Source organism: Onychomys torridus, chromosome 15, assembly GCF_903995425.1.
Source record: "Onychomys torridus chromosome 15, mOncTor1.1, whole genome shotgun sequence".
Lineage (NCBI taxonomy): Eukaryota > Metazoa > Chordata > Mammalia > Rodentia > Cricetidae > Onychomys > Onychomys torridus.
This window is the reverse complement of record NC_050457.1, coordinates 47,749,032-47,759,105: the sequence shown is the minus strand read 5'-3', so window position 1 is coordinate 47,759,105 and position 10,074 is coordinate 47,749,032. Positions and strand designations below refer to the sequence as shown.

Below are 10,074 nucleotides of genomic sequence, written 5' to 3'. Positions count from 1 at the left end.
TTGGAGAAATGGAGTTCCAAAATCACTCACTAAGACTGTAATAAGGTTGATCTCTGGCTGTATGTCTAATTGCATGTGTTTTATATCTATACAGTATTCTCTATATGTATGTATATGTGTCTCTATATAGACTTTAGTTAATAGGGTTAAAGTGGGAGAGAGTAAGATGAATGGGTATACTGATGAAGTATTGAGGTGGGCAAAAGAGCTAAAGGCTGAAAGCTGGGCCACTGTTAGGGCCATAGATTTTAGAGATTGTTAGGGTATGGAGGGCTTTAATTAAGAAGGGGAAAAGAAACAGGGATGAAAGAAAAAAGTAAAAGATGTCAGAGGGGTTTATATGAGATGTGATTGAGAAGTGGAACTAGGTGCAGAAGACTCCAATTCCTGCCCTGGGACCTGCATGTTGTTCTGTGACCTCCACACATGCACACACCTAAATACAAGACCAGTGTTGTACAGCCAGGATGTCCATTCTCCTCTCCATCTGAAGCACTCATCCTTGCAACCCCTCCCCCCCCTCCCCTGTCAAGCCGGTCTGTAGGAAGCAGCCTGCTCAGCTGAACTGTAGGTTAAGCCCGAGCGAGCTTTAAAGCAGAGTGGTTTTCCCTGTGATAGGAGGTTCCCGTCAAGTCTGCCACACTCACAGTTTCTGGAAACATAGAGGGTAGTAAAAAAAAGAAGCAGATAAAAGATTATTTTTTATTCAAATTAATTTAAATATTGTGAAAACCTGGCTTGACATGTGTGTATTGTTGAAATGATACCTAAAGATGAATCACATGAAACATAATGCTTTTCTCTAGTTAAACCACCTCTCCCCATAAATGTAATATTACTGACATGTTTATTTTCCCTCCTGCAATGGTTAACCCATGGAACCCTGGGCTGCAGGCTGTAAATTCCTTTTATTTCTAGCCTTAACCCACAAAGTTCTCAGTGAGATGCTGGCCAGGGCCTGGAAAGAGAGTGCTATCCAGGCCCTACAGGTCTGAGGCCCAGGGGACAGATAGGCTCTTATCCTCCACACTGGCCACCATGTCTTCAATGGCTCTCCAGTCAAGTTGGCTGAGGATGCTGCCAGTGCTCTCAGACACGCTGTCCATGCCAGCCACCACAAAAGAGGGCTCGGGTTCTTCCTCTTCAGTTGATGGCATGTCCTGGGAGATTGGAAAGACAGTTATGACCTGTTAAAGAGGTAAAGGGATGTAGGAATCTGAGGGGCGGTGGTCCAGCAGGTCAGCACTGACAAGGTGCTGACACAGATGTGGGCCTCAGATCTGACCGACAGTCAAGGGGGGTTTTGGTACCTGCAATACAGCAATCTGTTCTTTTACACTGTTTTTTATTTAAAAAGAAAAGAATTCTGATAGCTAAATGGGAGGATAGTTTGCAACCCTAGGAGCTGGGCAAAGGGGACATGACTACAATTCTAGCACTCCAGAAGTTCAAGGACATCTTCAACTTTACATCAAGTTTGAACCAAGTCTGGACTTTTAACCCCAGCAGAGAAAGGATGATCAAGGCGACTTGCTAGCCTGCCAATACAGCAGAGAAACTGTCTCAAGGGAATGGGGTAGTGGCCTGTGCATGTACACTACATATGCACGCACACACACACACCCCACCACCACCACCACCACCAACAACAACGAAGAAACAAAAGGAGATATCCGACATAGGAGAAAACTTAAATGACTCCCTGAAATGGTGATGGAATCAGAGGTAACTGATATACAGAAGATCCAGAGAAGAAAGCAACAGAGGGACCAAGGTACTTACTTTAGAGAGGGGAAGGCACTAAAAACTGGTGGAAATTTACCATTGGGTTCAAAGAAAATGAAAAAACAAACAAAAAAACCTCAAGCCAATAGAAGCTACAGGAGATCCCATTTCAAACAAAACATACATACACACAAAGAAAAACGAGACAGACAATTTCAAAATGGCCAAAGTCGTCATTCTATTCAAACCTTAGAAAAAGGAAGGAGCACTGCAGAACTCTGGGCAGCACTCACCTGTAGAAGGGCCCTGGGCCTGTCATGAAGAATCCTGTGGATTTCTGAAGGCAGAGTCCAAGGACTCACCACCATCTCTTCTCTCTCATACTCTGTGCACACTTGCTTCACTGGAGGAGCCGCCCCAACAGCCCCATGGCTTTTTGTATGCTTCAGACTCTGACACGGAGTATTAGAACCTTGAAAGTGAAAACGAAGTACACACAGGAACTGATCAGTTCATCCATTCATTCATGTAGTGACTGTGACCTTACTGTTAAGGCCAAGGCAGGCATCTGTTACCTAATATTCAATCCACAAGGTCTAGATGTGGCTCATGGCAGACTTGCAACTATATATGACATGGACACCAAATTCTTATCACCTCTTTTGATTTGAAAGTAATGATGATTTCATCTCTAGAGCAAGAATGCCTAGTGAGGAGACCCTGTCTCAAAACAATGGAAGGAAGGAAAGGAAGGGAGGCAGGCACTGAGTGAAGAGTCAACATCACAACCATAAGGTTGCTTCCAAGATAGAAACAAAGGAAGGTGGGAGGCCAAGCCATTCCTTCCAGGGCTCAGGATACCGTCAGAGCTCAGCACAAGCTACTGTAAACACCAACCAATCTCACGCCCACCTCTGCTACAACTAACTCTTATTTAGACATAAAATGTCTTGTCTGATGAAATAAACATAATTATTGACATTTAGAAAGATGATATAAATGGTGTCTCTACTGACTTGAGACGCCAGCTGTCTTTGACCCTGATGACCTTATAGTTTCCTTCTTTTTGGGTCATGACGTTCTCTTGGACTTATTTGGCCTACTGTCACAGGCCATGACATAAATACAACAGATGGCAACTAATAATTCAGGTGTTGACCTACTAGCTGAATAACTCTCTGATGGGGAGCCCCAGTAGGCAAAGACGATGGTGTTACTGGCTACTATGGATACTGGTTGCTTTTGTCTGTAATTATTCTCATGTGCCACAATTCCCCCATAAAAAGAACAGCTGTGGGGTTCTTTCCACAGCCCATTGGTGGTGTGTTTTGTACTTTTTGGGTACATGTATCTGTGGATGGTCAGAAAGATGATTTCTTCTTAAACTGTACAACTTTGATGAACAGAAATATTGGGATATTTTTCCTAGCTCAGACTGACATAGGAAAATAACAATATTCTCAGAGCAAATTCAAAGCAGACTAGTTGCCCCTAATGAATGCACAAGGACAGATTCCCAGGTGTCTGTCTGTTTAACCAAGGTCAAGAATGAAGCAACTTCAGAAGACATAACTCCCTGTAGCAATCGAGACTCTGCACAAACTCCTAACCACTCAAGGTTCAGCCAACTAACAGTTTATTGTTTAGGTCCTGAATTTCAATGTCACTCTGGGTACATTCTGGGTACTCAGCCTATGTGCTTCAAGAAATGTTTACTGAAAAAATGTTAAGTGACCCTCAAAATGTAATTCATGTATTGTCCAGAGTTTGTTCAGTGAGTAGTGAGGGAGTGATGGAGAAAAGGGATATAGCTGCTGAGGAGAGATGTGTGCTGTAGACAGAGCTGTGTGGAAAGAGATGTAGCTGTGTGGAAACAGATTTTCAGAGAAGACTTTTTAAGATGAAGTAAAAGGGAAAATTACCATCGGAATGTGTTTCCTTCCTTTTATTTGTTTGTTTGGTTTTTTGAGACAGGGTTTCTCTGTGTAGTTTTGGTGCCTGGCCTGGATCTCGCTTTGTAGAAGAGGCTGGACTCGAACTCACAGAGATCTGCCTGTCTCTGCCTCACAAGTACTGGGATTAAAGATGTGCAACACTACTACCTGGCTTTGCCTTTCTTTTTTCAGTCAGAGGATTCTTGGAGTTGGTGAGGTGAGAAGTAGCTGTGGCTTGTTCCTTTGTCTCTCTGATCTTTCAGCATTTACTCCAATATCTGGCTTCGGGTTTTTTATTACAAGACTTATTAGATTTTGTGTTACAGCTCAATAGTTAAGAACACTTGCTGCTCTTCCAAAGGGCACAAGTGATACAATGCCCTCTTCTGACCTCACATGGTACATAGACATACATGCAGGCAAAACACGCATACACATAAAATAAAAATTAAAAAAAGAAATCTCACCTACATATTGAGTTGGGAGTCTCTGTACTTTAAGGATAGTAGATGATTCTCAATACTCATACAACATAGATTACCAAACAATGTATGCAATCTAGCATGATGAACCTGAACTACACCATTACCTCCAAGTCCCCTAAAAAAAAAACAAACCTGTCATTTTTCCTGCTTGTGCCAATCAGTAACAGTCTAGTTCAGCAGACAAACCAGTGCAGTGATATTTTGTTGTACCCTAATCAAATTAGCCTAAGTCGGGCTGCCTGCCTACATCCTCACAAGTGCAGTCAGCTTGATGAGCTCTAGAATCACCCAATAATTGGCAGCTGATTTGAACTGAGGGGACCAAGCAGACACATGACAGGCTGCTCAGTCTTTTCTCAGCGATCAGGCCTCCATTTCAGTTTCCTGAGATTGAGTAAACAGTTTCTGTGAGAGCCCAAGACAAAGGACAATCAATCGCTGATGCCCCTGACCACAGGGACAAGAGAGATAGGAAGCATCAAGCCTGGGCCACTGAGTGAGGGCCCCCCCGAGTCAGTGCGTACTAGGCCAGCCAGCCACCCCAGCAGCTCAAGAACAAAGCCTCGGACTTGTCCAGGCCTGCCCCAAAATGAAAAACTGTACCCTGACTAGCCCTGGCTAATTAGAACATACTAATATAATTGCCACTTGCTCAGGTCATTTTAGACATGATTGGCTTAACTGCTCTAGTATCTCCTCTTGGCTACACTTAAAAGAAGCTCACAGGTCCCTCTTGGGGTCTTCGCTATCTTGCCTTTGTGTAGGATGGCAGCATGCTGGAATAATAAATGCTCTTGTTGATTGCATACATGGATGGTGGTCTTTTGTGGGACTTCTCCAGGACCCTAACAGAACCAAGAAAGCAGGTCTTTAAAGGAAGGAGGAAAACTACTTTTTAAACTTGGTGTCCTTCCTTAGAGGACAACACCCCTAGCAGCTGGAGAGCCAGGGATATAAAAGCCTGTTAGAGGTAAAGTCCTAGCTAAAACAGCAAGTTAAATTTTACCAAGACAAAGATTAGGGTTTTGTAAGCTCAAAAATTAATAACAAATATTTGCTTTATGTTGTACTTAAACTTTACACTCCTCAGCAATGTTATGATGTGTGTGTGTGTGTGTTTACTAAGTGTGTGGATGAGCTCCTGCCATAGCATGCCATAGGACTGTAGCACAAATCTTAAAAGGTTTTCTTAATAAAGACAAACCTGGAGCTAGATATTGGGGTGAATGCTAGAAAATCAGAACAAGCCACATCTAACCTCACCTCGTCAATTCCTCAGCTGATCTTGTTTCCTTAGACTGGAAGCCTCTGTGTCCTCATCTGAATGGATCTCAGCTGAACTGCTAAAAGCCTAAAAGTTTAAAAAAGCCTAGTTCCTGGTCCTCACACCTTATATACCTTTCTGCTTTCTGCCATCACTTCCTGAGATTAAAGGCATATGTCACCATGCCTGGCTGTTTCCAGTGTGGCCTTGAACTCAACAATGTCCAGATGGATCTCTGCCTCCCAAGTAATAGGATTAAAGGTGTGTGTGCCACCATTTTCTGGCCTCTATGTTTAATATTGTGACTGTTCTATTCTCTGACCCCAGATAAGTTTATTAGGGTGCATAATATATTAGGGGACATACTATCACCACATAGGACAACTTACAGGATTGGTTCTCTTCTTCCTCATTTACACAGGTTCCAGGAATTGAACTGGGCTTGGCAGGAGCCCTTTTTACCTGCTGAGCCATCTTGCCAGCAGATGGTTTTAAAAATATTTAAAAATAATTAATCTGTCTATTTACTGAAAGGCAGGCTCTCAGTGTGTTGCCTAGTCTGGTCATGAACTCCTGGGCTCAAGTGATCCTCTTGCTTTACCTCCCCAGCAGGTGGGACTTCCATGTGTGCGTCACCAGGAGAGCTTTAGTGTGTGCTTTATTTATATGTTTGAGAGAGGGTCTCAAGTAGTCCAGCAAGGATGGCCTTAAACTCTGTTTCTATCTCCAAGCGCTGGGACTCTGAGTGTATGCCTCCACACCAGGTGTGAGAGTTAGGGTTTTTTTTTGTTGTTGTTGTTGTTTTTAAGATTAATTTATTTATTATGTATACAGCATGTATCCCTGCAGGCCAGAAGAGGGCACCAGGTCTCATTACAGATGGTTGTGAGCCACCATGTGGTTGCTGGGAATTGAACTCAGGACCTCTGGAAGAGCAGTCAGTGCTCTTAACCTCTGAGCCGTCTCTCCAGCCCCAAGAGGTTTTTAATAATAGACTTGAAGGCCTAAAGTAGGTAGCAGAGTTAGAGGATTCTAAAACCTAGACTGTTTGAAACAAAGTCAATGGCCTGACAGGGTTTGTGTGTGTGTGTGTGTGTGTGTGTGTGTGTGTGTGTGTGTGTGTGTGAATACTGTTAAACAAAAGTAAAAAAATCTGTTTATGTATTTTTAGGCAAAATAAAAAAGTTCAACAGCCATGTTGAACGTACTTAGCTAGTTCTTCAAATACTTTATCTGTTCCATGAGGGGCAATGCAAAGATAAGGAAGAAAGTGCGGAGACAACCAAGAGTTAGTTGTGGCTTTCATGGTCTATATCAGACTAACTACAGCCTCTTCCCAGCCACTGTGCAAGTATTAAGTTCCATCCATAATGAGGATATAAATTTAAAACTGAACATATCACATTAGAATACTAAAGGATTAAGATTAGGACTGCCTAAGCCACATGCAATGGCACCCATCTATAATACTATGTAGAAGACTGAATTTAAGGCCACTCTGGGCTATACAGCAAGACCAATCTTAAAAAGATAAGGATGTCTTCAGAGACACTCAAGGTGTAAGGGAGGGTTTCAACTAAGGGGCAGCATACAAAAAGCCTGTTCTATGGATGGGAAACCAGCTGTTGAAAAAGCAAGGAAGCTGTGGAAGGTGGTCTGAAGTCTCTGCATGGACTGTGAGCTACTGCAGGAGCCAGGTGAAACAGACCAAACCACACCAGGTATGACAGCCAGCGGAGCTCACAATGGGACAAATATCAAAAGATAGCATTCCATGGGCTCCAAGTCCTCCTCAGACATCAAGAAGCCATGGGGCAGGAGTGGTAGCTCAGGCTAGTAATCTTAGCCCCAGGGACAGAAAAGTAGAACTACCATTTCAAAGCAATAGAACAAACCCTGGGATAGCTAAGTGTTTCTCAATCCCATGCTCCGTTGGAATTGGAGTTTCTTTTACTAATAAAATAACTTTGGATACTCCAAGAACACAGTCAAATCACAAAAGACAAGGGGGCTCCAAGTCTTACCTCGCTGCCAAGATGAGCCTTGGGGCTGCCTCAAGGGTTTCTCCTTTTGTATATGACTCACTCTGGAAATACACCTGCCTCGTCCAGGCCGATTTATTAGGAAAGTCTGCCCATGTGGATTCTCTCTAAAGTAGAAATCACATGATCACTAAAAACTTTATTTTAAAACCTCCAAATAATAACTCAACACTGCTTATGCTGTGCCACAGTGTTACCTCAGACATACAACACGTTATTCTTTGAAAAATTTGAATTTTGACAAGCAAAATTTTAGTAATATCTACCTACTTCAAATTCTCTATATACGTAACAGCTTCTTTATGTATTTAATTTTTAATTAAATTTAATTTTCTTCTATTGAAGAAAATTCGTGGGTGCCTTTGATAGTCTGAATAAAAACTATATAAATCACTAACATATCTGTATGTTTGTTGGCCTTGGGGCATGAGCAGCATTCTCTACTTAATAAACTTGACCTATTGGAATCGTTCTAAAACCACTGCAGGTGGTTAATTTACGGAGAGCTCTGCAGTAGCTGCAGCTGGATGGGCAGGTAACGGAAAGATGTGCAGACGGTGAGTGAGGCCTGGCTGCTCCCGCCTGAATGAAAATGGCAGACGGGGGAGGAGAGGAGTTAAAGGCAAACTCCAGAAGCAATTCTTCATACAAACTAAAGGAGAAGAAAAGACTGAAGAGATTCCAAACACCCTACTTCATGTATTCCAAAATGCTTTGTCGTATCTTATTTAAAAGTTTAACACAATTTTTGCCTTCTCCTTGGTTATAAATTTATACGAGCTCATAACTATGGTGCTATTTTTTCTTCACTTTATTGTAACTCCAGGCGGCAGAGATGGAGACACCCAAGGGCTACATTTGGGCCAGGGGTGTGGTGTAGCGGGCAGAGGGGGTGTCTGCTGTGCACAAACCCAGCACTGCCTAGGCAGGGTGTACGGTGCATGCCTGTTGCCTGAGATGTCATCAGCAGGTAGAGGATCGGACCTTCAGGGTCATCACTGACTACACAGCACGTTCAAGGCCAACCTGGAATACAGGAGACCCTGTCTGAAAACACACCAACCTCAATGCTATGTGACAGGCCGAACTGTCTTACCCGCTTGGAGAAGAGCAATGTTGCTGTCTGTGGTGCTGATGGGTGGGGAGTCTTTTAGGTAAGGGTTTATCTGCAGGTGCTGCTAGCTGTGCTGAGTCAGACAGCAGTTCATTCATCAGAGAGTATGCCTGCGAGATTCGCTGGCTGTAGTGTTTAGACAACAGCAATCTGTAGACAGGAAAGCAACGTCATTTTCCTGTTCATTTTGAGAGGGAGCACATGCTTTACAAATCCTTCTGCCTCAGGCTGGGTGGTGGTGGCGTACACCTTTAACCCCAGCACTCGGGAGGCAGAGGCAGGCGGATCTCTGTGAGTTCGAGGCCAGCCTGGTCTACAGAGCGAGATCCAGGACAGGCATCAAAACTACACGGAGAAACCCTGTCTCAAAACACAAACAAACAAACCCACAAATCCTTCTGCCTCGCTCTCAAGATCCCTGGAGAGCACAGTGTATGGCTGTGTCCCTGGAGAGGCAGGGCAGTACTGTGGCACACACTTTACAATCTCTGCATTTGGGAAACTGATGCAGGGAGATGGCTATGTGAGGGAGGTACCCATTGACATTCGGGCTCAAAGAACCAACATGATGATGATAACAAAATAAAGGTGCTTGTACTTTTGGCTCTTGAGGTATTTCAGATACATACAGATGACTCCAGGTTGGGTATGGGAGGGCAGCAGAAATAAGAGTCATAAAAATTGAATGGCACAAGTAATATTTGAAAGCAAATTCCTAAGCAGCTTTTCTTTTCTTAAAATGCTATCTCCCATAAGAGCCTGACAGGAAACTACTATGTAATTGCCAAGGCACAAGCGAGCTAGAGCATGTTGAGGGTACAGCTTCCAGACTTACCTATCCTTTTCATGTTTCATCTTTTGTCTTTGCCTGAGCTGCCTTGAAGTCATGTAAAACTGCACAGGAAATGTCCAGTTAGTTCATCATTGTTCAGTCCAAACAATTAAAGCACTAGACAGTCTGCGGGCATTTACAGAGACACCACACACCGTCATATTTGAGAAAGTTTTCTCTTAGTGTAAAATGTAATCTTAGATTGAAACACCGTCAACTTAGCACTTAGGTGGCTGAGGCAAGAGGACCAGGGATTTTATGTTAGCTGGGAGTAATGGAGAGAGAGACCTTCTCTCCAAAAACCTAGTGCCATGAGTTCATTGGGACTCAGTTTTCAAACTTCACGCATCAGGACTGCACCTCCTGCCAAACCTCAAGACCCAAGTCTGACTCCTGGGACCCTAGGATGAAAGAGAAAACTGACTCCCAAAAGTGGTTCTTATACCTTCACAGCTAGTTTACTCGAAATTTACATAAATCTATGTTTGGTTTTTATATCTGACTGACAGTGAAGGTAATGTTAGAGCCCATCCTTCGTGGGAGAGAGAACACATACATGCACACATACATTTCTATATACGTTGAGATTCTGGTTATATACTTCAATAGACTTGAAAGCTCCAATTTTGCCTGCAAAGTTCATTAAGAAAGTGTTAGTAGGTTGGAGATGGCTCAGTG

At 43.2% G+C, this 10,074-nt stretch overlaps 1 protein-coding gene across 1 annotated transcript in view; it reads right to left on the bottom strand.

The window, feature by feature from the left end:
- Window positions 1-684: 684 nt before the first annotated feature.
- Cplane1 (ciliogenesis and planar polarity effector 1) overlaps window positions 685-10,074 on the bottom strand; it is a 96,661-nt gene continuing 87,271 nt past the window's right edge. Inside the window, 5 exon segments of the mRNA XM_036207494.1 lie at window positions 685-1,160; window positions 2,019-2,197; window positions 7,433-7,557; window positions 8,547-8,714; window positions 9,400-9,458. Coding sequence (XP_036063387.1) covers window positions 984-1,160; window positions 2,019-2,197; window positions 7,433-7,557; window positions 8,547-8,714; window positions 9,400-9,458 — 708 coding nt within the window. The 3' untranslated portion in view covers window positions 685-983.